Source organism: Chelon labrosus (genome assembly GCF_963514085.1).
Source record: "Chelon labrosus genome assembly, chromosome: 3".
In the NCBI taxonomy this organism is placed as follows: domain Eukaryota; kingdom Metazoa; phylum Chordata; class Actinopteri; order Mugiliformes; family Mugilidae; genus Chelon; species Chelon labrosus.
The window spans coordinates 14,375,726-14,390,374 of record NC_140339.1 but is presented as its reverse complement, the minus strand read 5'-3'; the positions used below and the strand labels follow the sequence as shown (position 1 = coordinate 14,390,374).

Here is a 14,649-nt window from a genome sequence, read left to right as displayed (position 1 = left end):
GAAATGAGAAGCCTGTCCTTGTCTGTCTGCCTGCATCTGTTTCGGGAAAATTATGAAGCGCTAAAACTGCCACCGCTAGCAGGTGTAGCACCGGTGACACGGCACACTTCAGTGACTGTCAATATTTTCTGTGTGGTTGACCCCGCTGGGTGTTACACGGCGTTTTCAAAGAAAACACATTTGCACTCGTCATAGCAGGAAAAGCACAGGTGTAATTAATAACACTGAATATGGCTCACTATCCCAGTAAAGCATGTCAGTGACCCAGTGTGCACCTACCTAGGAAACTGGAACTGCCGCACCTCTATGAGAGCAGCTATTATTAATATTATTAATTACACTTGTGCTTGTCTTGCTATCATATGTCAAAATGTCTGCCATTAAAAAGTCTATTAACAGCCCATTAACGTTAACTCTACCTACTGGAGTACAGTGGAGTACCTCACCAGGCAGCACTGGTTTCAGAAACTGTACAAAACCCCCCGTATGTTGCATAACATTTCAAAACAGCTTCACCCACAGTGTCGCCATCATCAACATCATTTGTGTCCGAACACGGGGCTTTGACTGTAACATTGTTTGCTGCGTTGTTGCGCTAATACACGTCAAGGCAAAGCGCACACCCCTACGAGGGCCCTTTGACAAATAAAACTGAAACACACAGACACGGCTCTCTGCTGAGACCAGGGGCGCCATCTTTAGCAGCTGTTTCGTCAACATCATTAGGAATAAAAACTCACCCCGAATGTGTCTTCGTCTGGTCGGCCCGAATCACCATTTGACGGCGTGACTGCAACACAGAAAGCACAAAAAAAAAAAAAACAGGCATCAGAGGCTGTGGAAAGAAAATAACCTTTAATGGCTGCGGATTACTGCCACACTCCTTTATAGTAAATGCTTTTTATTCATGCAGTGTGTTGTGAGGGAAAAATATATTTGAACTACAAAACATAGTGGATATAATAGAATAACCTTATTTTTCCATCTACAGAGGTGTAATTCTACTGCATGAGCTTGTTTATTTCCTCATTACCACATTAAGTAAGTGTAAGCTTCACACAGGTCCACGCACAGCCTAACACACTAGAATTAGGTGACCTGACGTACCCCCGAGTGTATGTAAATGAGACCATATTTTCAGTATCTCTATAAAGCCAAATGGTTTTATTAATGCTTCCATACTGCTAGTTGAAAATATCACTTTTGTGTTTTCCTCATTTCTGAGCTCCTTTACATAAATAGTGGCAAATCATAGCGTCAAATGAGACTATGAGTCTCTCAACATGGATTCAAGCTGGCCTCCTGCTAGTGGTTGACACAAACAGGAGGACTACTTGCCTTCCATGTTTTGCGCCATCAAAGCTTGAGGCAGTGATCGTGAACAATCTTGTTTTGTTTTTTTTTCTCCCTGGGTCTGATAAAAAGCTTGACGTCTGCACCGTCTTAAATGCATATTCGAATCTGACACCTGTCACAAAGTTCCTACCGAACCTTGAAATTTGCTCAGATGAAAGTATCAGTAAAGACAGAATTACAGTTGAGCAAACTCACGCTCGTGCTTATTCATATGAAAGACGGGATAATTAAAACAAACAGCTTTACAATTAGACACAGTTGTGCAAGCAGAGAAACAGACACAAAGCTCATACAGCCTAGAGTGCCAAATATTAAATTGCAAAAAAATAATAATAATTCGGCTTAAAAATGGACACAGAATGGCCAGGACCAGCACGCTCAAGGACAGCTTCATCCGCCAGGCTGTCAGGAAGCTCAACCTTCTACCTGCTCTGCCCCCTTTCCACATTCTGCTCCCTGCACACACTAACGTTGCCTTTAACACTTTATTTGTGACATTTATATTGTACTCAGGTGTTGCACCAGCCACTTTATGTCTATTTGTCATGTGAGGAAAGGAATTTAAATCCTGTGTATGTGTTGCACATGCCAGAATTGACAATAAAGCTGACTATGACTTTGACCTAACTTTGAAAACGCACCACACTAACTCACATCTTCATGAGAAATATAAGAGTAAAATTTTCAGGAGGAACTGGAACCTATTGGAACTTGATATCCTAGTTTCTTGCTGCTAAAATGCATGTTGCACATACACAAACAGTACAAACAAACGAGTTTTGGCAAACAGCCGAGGTTTGCGGAGAGTCACGAGACAGAGCAATGAAATGAAATGAACTGGTGTGAGAGAAGCTCCGGTCTGGAGCCTCGAGCTACGACATCAGAGAGTAATTGTGGGCAAATTAACGGCCACATGCTAGACTGGCCACCACTGGTTCACACATACACACATGCTATGCTGAAGTGTGTGTGTCCCTCCCTCTCAGCCCCTATCCCTGTCTCCTCTCCTCCCCCTGACCACCTCTCTCCTCAGCAGTGTTAGTATCAGTCAGCCTGTCAGTCTACCCTCTATGCATGAACTCCCATGAACTGCCATAATGTTTCACACTGTACCTCTCCCACACCTGCCTCACTCCTAGTAGCCGCCTGGGTGTGTGCATGTAATGTATGTTCAACACGAAGTTACAGCCAGTCTCATGCAGCTCGCCACACAGTCAGTGTCCATCAGTCGCCATCTTTGGCCATGCTCAAATAGCCTCATATGGAGATGGACAAAGACCCTGATGAAGGGCAGAGATCAAACCGGCCTACTTTGTTTAAGACGTCAACTGTGAGGTCGGCACAGCGGCCTGAGGCCAAAGCACACATCACACGCAGGAGATTTAATGCAATGTGAGAGCGGGCCAAAGCCATTGTTCCAGCAATATGACTGCATTCACACTGCTTCCAAACATTTACACATCACCAGCTAATAGGATAGGAAACTCTTCTACAAACCGTGTCTGGTTAGTTAAGGGTAAGAGAAGCAGCATTATGCACAGTGAGTCCCTGATACATTCCCATGGAAGAGAATGACTAAAGCCTAGAGTGCTCTGGGGTGACCTTGGTAGCATGTTACTTTCTGCTGTTGATAACTATAAAGACTACTGTTCAATCAAAGATTAGCCATGAGCGTGTGGTTACAGCATGGGAAATCATGTTCACAAAATGCTCGTCGTTCAAGTGGGGCCATTAGCCGTGAGTCATGAGAACACTGCTGCTAGGCAACTGTTGTAGTCTAGAAGCCACCAAGGAGAAGGGTCTCTTCAAACGGCGTCTTGTTTACAGTGGTCACAAGTAAACTCCATATGAACGGGTCACTCGTGGTATTCACAACCTTGTAACGGGAGAGGTTCAAGTACACGAGCGGTGACGTGATTGCCGTCGCTTGCGTAAATGGTGGAAGTGGATGATATTGCCAATGGCCTCGTCCTTCCATCACACCAATGCTTTTCCTACATTCATTATTAAGTTACCCGGTTGTTAGCTTGCTAACTGTAGATGCCAAAAGCTGCTCTGGGATGCTACGACATGCATATCACAGTTTAGCTTTGGGTTAGGGTTGTCTCTGTCTCTCCGTTTATAAAAGTATATCTGAACTGACAGGCATTAGTCATCATTCTAAAGCCTTTTCTCTTGTGGTAATAACATAGCCTACTGTTTCCTTACATACTTCAAAATGTATTTTACAAAAGATTATGTAATGTTTTGAACAACCTCACAACTACCATTAGCTTGAAGAGCTAGCTAATATTATTAGCCTATTAGCTGTAGCTGCATGCTATAAACAAGAGCCTTCTTTTTTTTCTAGTTTAAATAACCCAGTGGTTCGAACATTACTAAGAGTTTTGAGTGGCGAAACTACCACTATCAACACAGACTAAGGATGAACCTAGCAAACAGATGATCACGGCATCACAGCCCAGCAGTTCAGTCAGAGCAGTAGCAGAACGCACTGACTGTGAAAGACATGGAGATAGAGCAGGACATCACTGAAGTTATTTTTTATTTTTTATTTTTTTTGAAGATTCAAATCTTTGAGAATAATAATAATAATAAAGTAAAGTAGCATCTCATAGATGTTGGGAGCTAAAACCCTCTAAGAGGTTGCTGCCCTGGTTTAGAGCTTTAAAAGTAAGGGCAATAACATGGCATGAATAACATATTCAGTGTGATCTAGGTAAGGAAAGTAAATACTGTGCCCTGTAAACGCTCAATTATATAGCAACACAAGAAAAAAAAAAAAAAAAAGAGCAGCAACATCAACAGCTTTTTGGACAGCAACACAAAGTGAACAAATTTCTCCATGGTTACTATCTCAAGAGTGGAAGTCAACCAAAAAGTGACGTGTCTCTCTGTGCGTGTGTGTGTGTGTGCACACTGACACCGAACAAACAGGCTTGAAAGACAAGAAAATAATAATATCACGTCTACATTCGAAAATAGAAACACTCACCTATTTCCACTGGGTCTGCAAAAGAGAAGACAGAGAAAGTCATGCTATGTCAGCAAATTGACACCAGGTATTAACCTTGGAATATTGACCATGGGGAGAAATTTGCCAGTCTTTGTGGGTTTATTCCCCCTCCCTGTGAACTCAAGATGAACTGCAAGTGAACAATCCACCTGAATGAACTGCGGATGAACCCTGGCTGCTATCCAGCCAGCAGGGATCAGCTACATAACCTGCACCCTGTGAGGGGAGATTTTAATAAAAACTAAAAGCTCCCAATAGTTCTTCTATCTAGAGTAGAAAATGCAATTCACATAACAAGCTGTTAAAACAAGAAATTCAACTGGTCCGAGACTTGTACCAGAAGCGATGTTCGCTCCCAAAAAATGGGCCAGGCTAGCTCTTGTGGGAATCAGAGAGTTACTTGGCAGTATTTCTTCGTTTCTCATGTGCTTAGAATCTTATTTAAATCCAGAAGAATGAGTGTGATTCTCAGACAGTAAAATGTGCTAGTAACCCTTGTATAAATGTCATTTTACCCATGAGTATAAAGTCAATTATAATTATGGGGGCATCGGTGCTGCCAGCTGCCAACTGTGTATCACTTATCACACACCAGCACAATAGGTCTTTTTCACAGCAGCCTTTTTGACATGTCAAAGCAAGGTAAACACGGGTGTAATTGATAAAAATTAATTAAGGTCCTGTTCTATTAAGTGTGTCACAACCATTTGAGTGAGCCAGCATACACAATACCAGGGAGCTGGCATACCCTATGGAACAGAGCCATAATTAATGTCATCAATGGGCCTTTTTAAAGGCGCAGATCTTGATTTGTTACAGTATGGAAAAGAACAGGTGTCATGGCTCATTGGGACATATACTGAAATGTGTCAGTGGTGTGTATGTACCAAGAAAGTTACCCACTCACCGTTAACATCAGGGGCCAAGAGGAAGTGACCATATACTGTCTTGGTGACAGTACCCAGAGGGTTGCTGGCCTCCAAGGTGTAGTTGCCGTTGTTAATGTGTGTTGGGTTCTGAAAGGTCAGACATCCCTCTAGATAGTCCTGGTAGAAGTCCATGTCAGTTCGGATGTACTCGCTCTGAAGAATCTCCTTCTGTTTATGGAACCAGCGCAGTTTGGGGTGGGGGTAACCCCGAACGGTGAATTCAATGCAGGTGTCAAGGCGCTGCTCCGGCTCGGCTAGTCTCAGGATGACTGGAGGAACTGCAGTGAGGATGGAGACATTGGAAACATTTTAGGCATACTGGCACACCATCCAAAGCATGAAGGAAAGAGCAGAATGAGCAAATGAACCAAACTGCGTTATATCTTAAAAACCTCATCAGTGTGTCTGTTTTCTGTGTTACACCTAAAGTATTACCAAGACCTTTAAGTTCGCCAACCCTTCGGCTAGTAAAAACCTTTCCTAATTTTTTGAATAACCTAAGAAAGAAATGTGGCATTTAGGAGGCAGGTTTCTTGCCTGGGAGTGGCAATGAGCCTTTTATCGTGTGCTGCATATTGCAGTGCTACAATGATGGACGGGACAGCATGAGAACAGATGGGAAGGCAAGGAGAACAAACAGTTAGAAGGACTTCTCTTACTCGGAATAGATGGAGGTATTTCTTCTACATAAACAAGTACAGAGCTTCTCATTCCTGACGTACAGCAACACGTCTCTGAATCCACAACGCCGCCAAGCTGAGAGGCAGTTTATCACTTTAATACCATCAGATACATTTCATAAACAATTCATCCACTGATTTGTCTTTGCAATGAGTCATTCTTGCTGCTACATCAACAAAAGGAAATATTTGGCAGACTGTATTACCTGGCAGTCTTTCTCTGTGTCTGCTCTACATACCAGACACCCCACACCCCAAACATACTCAACCACGTACACACACGTTTTTCTTGCTAGGTTTCACAGAGGCCTGTAATTTGTTTAGGCATGTATTGGGATTGATTGAGCAACCTTATAAATGCCCCACATCAGGCACCCCAGTGCACTGTACATGTTACGCCTCCGAGCTCCTAAAATAGGTCCCATTCTGGAATATTACTTGAACCTGGGTTTACAGACCTCCTCCTTGGGCAGATGATATGTATAAACTCTCCAAAATGTTCTGCATCTACCAAGGGGTCTCTTACCAGTTGGTCACGTCCAGGATACCTCTGAGCAATGACTCATCTTGATCCATAGCCTGAGCCATCTCAACCGACTCGATTCAACACAAAGCAGCACACTCACTCTACTCTGGGTTTCATCTGGATGTCTGAATTCCTTATCTTGCCCGGAAACATATTTCATCTACTTGTATTCAAGGTCTCATTCTTTCAGGGCCAATCTCACACTAATTTTACTTTAACTCTTGAACAGTGGTGGGCCGTCAGGGCCAGCAAAGCTTTCTCAGCTGGCCTAAACTTTATCAAAATCACTGACTTACATTTTAATATTTTCCCATTAATCTTATTAAATTATTCCCAATAGCCCATGCTATTCATTGTATGGCTTGTCTGTCTCTCAGCTGCGGTGATCCCTGCAGTGTAACTTATTAGAGCTTTTATCCAATCATATTTCAGAGGTCACGTGTTGCCGGTGTCAAAGAAATCTGTCTGGGCCTTCACAATTAAAACTGCAGGCAGCTGAAACTTGAAATACATTGTAATGATGCTGTTCCTGTAACCAATTACATTTCAAGTTCGTATTCTTAGGCCTTCTCTATAGTCTACGGTCACGTCAGCGTTTTCACGTCCTCTGATTTAAAGATAGTGGCTCTGTTTAAGCCCAGCTAGTGGTTCATGTTCTTCTGTTGCGAGCTCCACAAGCAAATCGTCCTCGGTAACGTTTTGATAGGTATTTTTTGAACCCACAATGGTGGAAGGAGGAGAGGCTATCGATTTTGTTGCAGATCTTCTTAGAAAGCTATTTTCATGGTGGACTTTCCAGGACAAGCTGCCCAATCCCAGAGCTAGCTAGCCTGACTCAGCCGGAAAAACTTTCAGGAAAGCAACTATGAGTGCTCCCCTTGGTTGACAGCCTCCGAGGAGAACTCTAAATTTCTTAAGTTCTGGTGAGTAAAGTGAATTATGTTTGCATATTTTATGTATATTTTTGCCATTTTATTGGCTGGATTTGACGTAAAGCTGGTGCGCAGCTGCAGCAATGAGTGAGAGGAGGCGTTATGAATTTATGAATCTAAGTGAGTTTTTTGCTTTAGTAATGGCATTCATCTCACTATATGAGATACCCGTCCATGATGCAACGTCCTGTTTTATTGCGTATCCATATGTTGTTGATGGTTTCTATAGCAGTGCCGTCATAACGATCGTATTAAGAGGTGTTTTGAATGAGGTTGGAGGTCACTGAAGGCCTAGGTGGAAAATGCACGGCCCGCCACTGCTCTTGAACAAGATCCCCAGGATATTTAAACTCATTCAGTTGGGACACCCGGTCACTCCCAACAAGGAGGGAGTACAGTTGCCTGTGGCAGAAAATCAAGGCCTCAGACTCACAGGTGCTGACTAGCATCCACATTACCAAAACCACAGCATCTGAAAAGAGAGAAGCAATTCTGAGGCACCGCACTGGCCTTGGGATCCTGTCCACGAGGATCACAAATAGAACTGGGTCTGTTTAAGTCTTTCATATGAACAACTGAGGTCAACGCCATGAATGTCTTGTGGGACAACCTATCTACGTTTTGATATTTACTGTTCTTTTCGACGATGGCAGGCTATTCACCCCACTTTTCTAGTGTAGCCGTTCCAATCGGCTAAACACGTGGGCATGACCCAGTCATATCGTAATGTCGTGAGAAACTGCAACAAATTAATTTAAAATGATTGCCGGATAAACTGTTAATAAAAGTAACTGTCAGTTTCAGCTCTGTCGTTGGTAGCTGGTGTTTTCAAGCTGAATAATCATCCGGTAAAGACATGAATAAACTACTTATTGTTATGTGAAAGCTGTCATTTTATAAATTACTCTGGTGACAGACAATAGTGACAAGAAAGTCATTCAATTGAACTAAAGGCTAAGAATTGTATATGTGTGAGCAAGTTGGTGCGAGGGCGTGTGCAGAGCTGTGAATTTGAGCGCACGAAGAAAGGGAAAAGATGACAGTAAAGATAGACAGAGGAGGAAGGAGTGAAGTGAGGGTGTCTATGGAGCGGTGCATTCTCTAAAGAGCAGGAGAAAATTGAGAGAGGAAAAAATGAAATTCTCTTGCTGATGGACAGTTAGCGACCGATCCATTTTCTCCTCAGTGTGGCTGTCAGCCCAGTCTCGGTCAATACAATGCAAGTCATTACGGCTCTTCGTACTGGTCTATAACAACACGGTGTCCTCGTGGCGCTCATACAGATGACAAGCTTTGATAACACTACATGCCTTTGATCAGTGAGAACACTGAATACAAAGCTAGTTGTGCAATGTTATCTAGTGGTAACACTGGTGGCGTATTTCAAATGCCATGTTCCAGCGAGGCTACAGATAGGACATAATGGCTCGTGGTGACAGCGGAGGCAACAGCTTTACAGGACCGACATTGCTACGTATTCCTTCCGGGCTGAACCACGGTCCGACTCAAGATTTTAACCTGTTACATCCTCAGGAGGGATTCAGTTACATGATCTCCTTTCTCTTAGTAAAAGATAATGCCTTGCTCTACCTGTAAAGTCACTCAGAGAACAGAACTACTAACCCAGGTGCGGGTGCCATATTGTAAATAGAGAGCTATACATCACATTGCCTACAGGACTTACTGTAAGAGGAAAACTCGCTTAAGTCCACACTGCTGTAGAGCTGCTATTGTTCCAGACAGCGGCAAGAATAATGGGCCCGCAGAATCTGCATTGTGGTTAATTACAGTTTCACTAAAATAGGGAACTCATCTTTGAATGCAGAGACTGTCACTTGACGGTTGGTAATTTCGCTGTCAATCAGATTACTCCCTAATCAGAGCAGCAGTTTAAGCTATTTTATGACATTTCCAGAGACAATAGCAGCACAGGGGAGAAAATGTAATTACCATCAGAGCATGTGGTGAAAAATTAATAAGTTAATTTGCAGCACCAGCAGAGTGTCAACAGGAAAAAAAAAAATGCCTGGAGATGTACATCCACAGAGTGTCCGTGTGAAGGAAGCCCCGAAGACAAGAAGTTGCATAGTCAATCTGTCATTCTAGCACGGTCCTTAGCAGCTCTGCTCCGGTAGGGAGTGTTTGAATTGGTGACAAATGTCCCCTGTCCCGCAGCGTGATGCATTGAAAACAGCTACAATAGATTGCGCTCTACAAGAGGAAGCTTGCTACCCAAAGAGAAAAACGTCAGACACCTTTGATAAATATTAGCTTTGAATACGGTCTGTCCAAAATCTGCCCAGGGCAAATCCACTGGATAAACTTATGTAAGAGCTCAAGTATATACTGTAATTTAGGGTCTGGATATTAGAGGAACATTCTGATGGTTACCAAATCTTTGCTTTATCACTGCTGAGGGTTAGATTTTTTTTCTCCCCCTCTCTCTTTCCGCTCAGATCAAGGCTGAGCTTTCATGTGGGCTGGAGGGTATATTCTTACTAATTGGCTACATCAATTTCACTTGGTTTGTAACTGTGCAACACCTCATTGCATTCTAAATGTACCTGCATAATTTGGCTGTTCTGCTTGATAAAGGAGATTTTTTTTTTCCCCTGGTCTAAATTATTCTCTCAGACTGTCGGTGTCATTAATACATGATATATTTCTGTCCTCAGCATCAGCCCATCAAAGATGCAATGAAAGACATTTTATGCAAAAGGAATCCATCGACCGTTCTTGGTTCAGAGCATTCATACTGTACCCCAAGTATTTTAGAGAGCAATTTATTGCTTTTTTATTTGCTCTTTGCCTGATTGAGGTTCATAGCAATTCCACATTTATTTTTATTAATGGACAATGTTAACACCTTCGAATGAGAAATTACTTTTCAGTCTTTCAGTAGTAATATTTAAATAAGTGTAAGAGTTATATAATGTAGAGAAAATACTGTGTACTGTGTATCAGTGGTCTTGCAGATACATTCATTGTAAAGTGTATATACTGTATAGAAAGGGTCATTTCTAGGGGAGCTGTCACAGGATCACTTCTGGCTCATGTTAGTGCTCCATAATGAAGTTGTCACCAGCACAAATGTCACTTCACACCGAAGGTTAATACCTGTGTTTTGAAATTTTCTGTCTTTTGGTACACTGGATTATTAACTGCAACACATTTTTTTATCAAACCATGGCGGTCCCCAGACGAGCCATTGTGGATAAGCCATTTGCTCACTGGTAGGTAACAAGATTTCGTTCAAAGTAATCACCACACCCAGCAGGACTCACTGATGAACGCCTTTCGACAACAGAGCAACATCATTTCAAATTTTCTGCATTTGAGTCTTAGTCAGAGAAGCCATGACAATTGAGCAAATAGGATTATTGCGGGACACAGTGCAGATGTTGTGATGATATTTCTGTTTCAGCATGGTTGATTGGGGTTGTTTCTCTCTTACTGCGCAAACAACATGAACAAATCAGCATTATTGGCTCTAGGTGAGGTTAGAGGGCCTTTTATGGGCCAAACAGAAAAGATTATTATAATAAAATAATAAAAGCAGTTTGACTAGAACGTTACAAATTTGACATTCAGACTATTATTACTATTAATTATTCCAACGGAAGAAAGAGCAAGAAAAAAGTAAAAAAGCAGGATTTCTTTTAACTTTGAAGGAAATAAGCTAAACAGTTTTGAAAGTTTGCCCCCACTCTATTAGATGTCTCACAAAATCTGGTAATTACAAAGCAAGAAAAAAAGAAAAAAGAAATCCATGCTGTCCCAGCCTGAGGTGCAGAAAGTAGGTGTTGTTATAGATGTAGATGTTGACAAGATAGCAACTGAGAGCGGCCAGTGCAGGTTAATTTCCCCGGTCACCTTACCTGCTCCACTGCCGGGTTGCACAACATTTAGTAAAAAAAACTGTTGCTGATGATGTGTCTTCCCTAAAATATCTACTTTGTGTCTTCCCTAAAATATCTACTTTGTGTATTCTCTGCAGGACAGATGCTTCTGAATGGTCATAGAAATACGAATGGAGTACTACAGGCATACAGACTCAACAACTATTGGATGGATTAATATAAACTTTTGTACATCATTGATTCCATGGAATAAATTCCATTGAAACAAATGATCATCTGATGTTTCATCTGAGTATTCATGAGACATACTGTATGTGGCATTATGAGGCAAGTCACCTTGATGTGAAGTTGAATACAGATATTCATGCTCACCTCAAAATTGAATAATTTCTGATAATCCCTTTAACCTTGTGCCTGGATTAGAAAATAATTTGTATTTTGTGCAGGAATGCAGTTTGTTTGCTAAAGTTGTTGACATTCCAATCAAATCATGCAAATTATAGCAGACTAGCGTGCCAAAGTACGATGATGCACATGACAAACATTATCCTTGCTTAAGATCATCAGTATGTTAGCATGTCACGTCAGCATGCTGTAGTTTAGCTCAATGGCTGCTGTGCCTACATACGGCACCACAGCTACTAGCATAGCTGTCGATTCTTAAACTCTACTTGGTATTACGATGTGTCTGGACTAGGTATTGTACAGACTACTAAACTAGTAGGATTATGGACTTGACTGCTGTGCCATGTTGACTAGTGACAATAATAACATGGCTTCCTCCAAGAAGACAGGTGAGGAGCCCAGTGCCTTGTTGAAGCAAACTAGCAGTGGTTCATCACGTGTGTGGAAATAGTTCACTCAAGATAAAGCCCATACTACCGTGACATGCAAACTATGTAAATCAGTCCTGAAATACAACAAAAGTACAAAAGTACTACTGCAATGCACACTCATCTGAAAACGCAGCTAACGCTAGCAGAGGAACGGTCCAAAACCTCTTGACAACAGTCATTTAACTAACATTAACTAACTAACATTTAAATTTGTATTTAGCATATGTATTCAGGTCAACAATATAGATTTCATTACATTACTTTCTACTGTAATGTAGAGACCAGTCAGTGTCGACTTGACTTTCATCATACAAAGGTTGACTTTTGTTGGGATCTGAACCTGGTGGTGCATAATCAGGTAACCACATGGCTGCTTTTGTCTTGGGAACAAAGGAGACCTGGAAAAACCCCAGTATCCCACAATCCTCTAGGTGTGAAAACTGACCAAGCAGTTCACTGGCTGACAGTGGCATGTGACCTATGAGGTCATCAGGTCATATAAAATGCACCGTTTGGCCTTTGTTCTCTCTCTTATTCTCTACTCTTCCACCTCTTCAACTCCACACCTCCACGTGGAGACCCCGAGCGGCTCAGCTGCAGCTGGCTGCCAGGTAGTCTGCTAACAAAGAGCAACTACTTGCAGGCCTGTTCTCCATACAGCAGCGAAGCGAGTTCCTGCTGAGGAATCTACACCAGCTCTTTAGCCAACAAACAAAAGCTTTGCAGGCTAAACTCTCAAAGAACAGGAGCCACATGGCTAGTTAGCACCGAGCTGCTAACAAGCCACTTCAAAGGACTTCAAGGAGCGGCCGGTTTCCCTCCGTTTGCCATCAGGAAAACACAGCAAGGACTTCAACTTTTCCCAGCTCGGCCCTTCCATCAGCCAGCTTAAGGAGCAACACACCAGAAATGGACTTTCCACCAACTGGTAGTATGACCTGGGCCTAGTTAAGCTAAGCAGAGCATAGAACTTAAACTTTGATTGAATGTGATATTTATGTTTATTGAGTTGTTTATAGTATAGTGGTTTGATGTTAGTTTAAATTGTGCAACACATAGACTCAGGGTCTTGCATGCTTAACTAACCACTCTTCCTCTAACCTGGCACCTCATAAAACCCTTATCACATTCCACACATCTACTGGCGAGCACATGGTCTGAGTGTCCCACTCAGCAGCCATTGTTCCTTTGTGTTCAAGACCTCAAGGCCCAGCGGCCATCTTGACACGCCCACAACCGGCGGCCATCTTTGCACGCCCACAACCAGCGGCCATCTTGGCACGCCCACAACCGGCGGCCATCTTGACACGCCCACAACCACACACACACACGCACGTAGTATTGAGTACACTGTAGTTACCTTGTATGTTAATTTTATTCTTGTTAATAAATGTCTTTTAAACATACCTGTCTGTTTAATATTGCACAAGAGTGAATATTGCCAACCTCTACACTGCCAAGAACTCCAAATTCCTTCAACTGTAACTAGTTGTTAACGTGGTAATTTTGGTTATAGTTATTAAGTTAATTATTAATCCGAACTCCAAATTGACAATTTAGTATAATTTATGAGACTGTTTTGATTAATTGGCTATCTTTTCCCTTCCTAGAAGGGTGGTGCCCCGAGGTGATCTAGTAATTCAGATCCAATTATTTAATAATAAATAATTATTTTTGATAATTATTAATTATTCATGATAGCCAAACCCCAATACTGAGTGCCTTAGTACCAGGCCCAACAAATGGTGCCCCGTGTGAGGCAGAGTACTGTTGGCAATTATTCATAATTGTGCAATATTAATTTCAGCATAATTTTGGCCAAAGCCAAAAATATTTTTGAACAACTTTTAGACTTGCCAGAAGTCTTAACGTTCAATCCCACTAGTCTACCACAAGAGTAGATGTCCAGTTGTACTTACAAACAGGTGCAGTGTGGTGATAATTTATGAAATTCATAAATTGATAAATTATTAATAATTCGTTATTAATAACTACTGTTTTCAGTCCCATTGTTCTACATTAAGAGTTGCTTTTGCTGCTAGCCAATTCAAGTTGAACCTACTTTTCGTAGTTGTAAGAATTTCGGCATTCGAATACCACGTATTCATGCAATCCAGTCAAGCTGTTTCCTGTTAATTTAAGTGCTCCCCTGTTGAATTAAACCACAGCGTGCCACCGGCCCTGTGTGAAAGAACTTGTGCCAGCTGTTACTGCCATGCATTTCAGCCTAAGTAAGATAAGGATTGTGAGATAGAGCCACAGTGTGCTACCAGCCCTGTGAAATATAAGTTATATACTTAGCTGCTACTAACACGTGTTACAGCCTAAGTTAACTTTGAGAATCACGTCTCTAACTGTTACTGCCCTGCATTTCAGTTATTGCATGTTGAGTTTTGGTGAGTAAATTTGCATTTACCGTGTTACCAAATTTGTTGTGCCCACTAGAGCCACTAGATGGTGCCATAGCTACCTTTCTAGCCTCTCTCTTAGAAGCTACATAGCTACTTAGCATAG

General features: G+C 41.9%; 1 protein-coding gene across 1 annotated transcript in view; it reads right to left on the bottom strand.

Annotated features, from left to right (window-relative positions):
* Positions 1 to 14,649, bottom strand: part of ntrk3b (neurotrophic tyrosine kinase, receptor, type 3b) — a gene marked incomplete at its 5' end in the record, with an annotated part of 190,479 nt that overhangs the window by 73,831 nt on the left and 101,999 nt on the right. The window contains 2 exons of the mRNA XM_084541455.1: positions 741 to 790; positions 5,280 to 5,579. Coding sequence (XP_084397581.1) covers positions 741 to 790; positions 5,280 to 5,579 — 350 coding nt within the window. The remainder of the gene's footprint in view (positions 1 to 740; positions 791 to 5,279; positions 5,580 to 14,649) is intronic.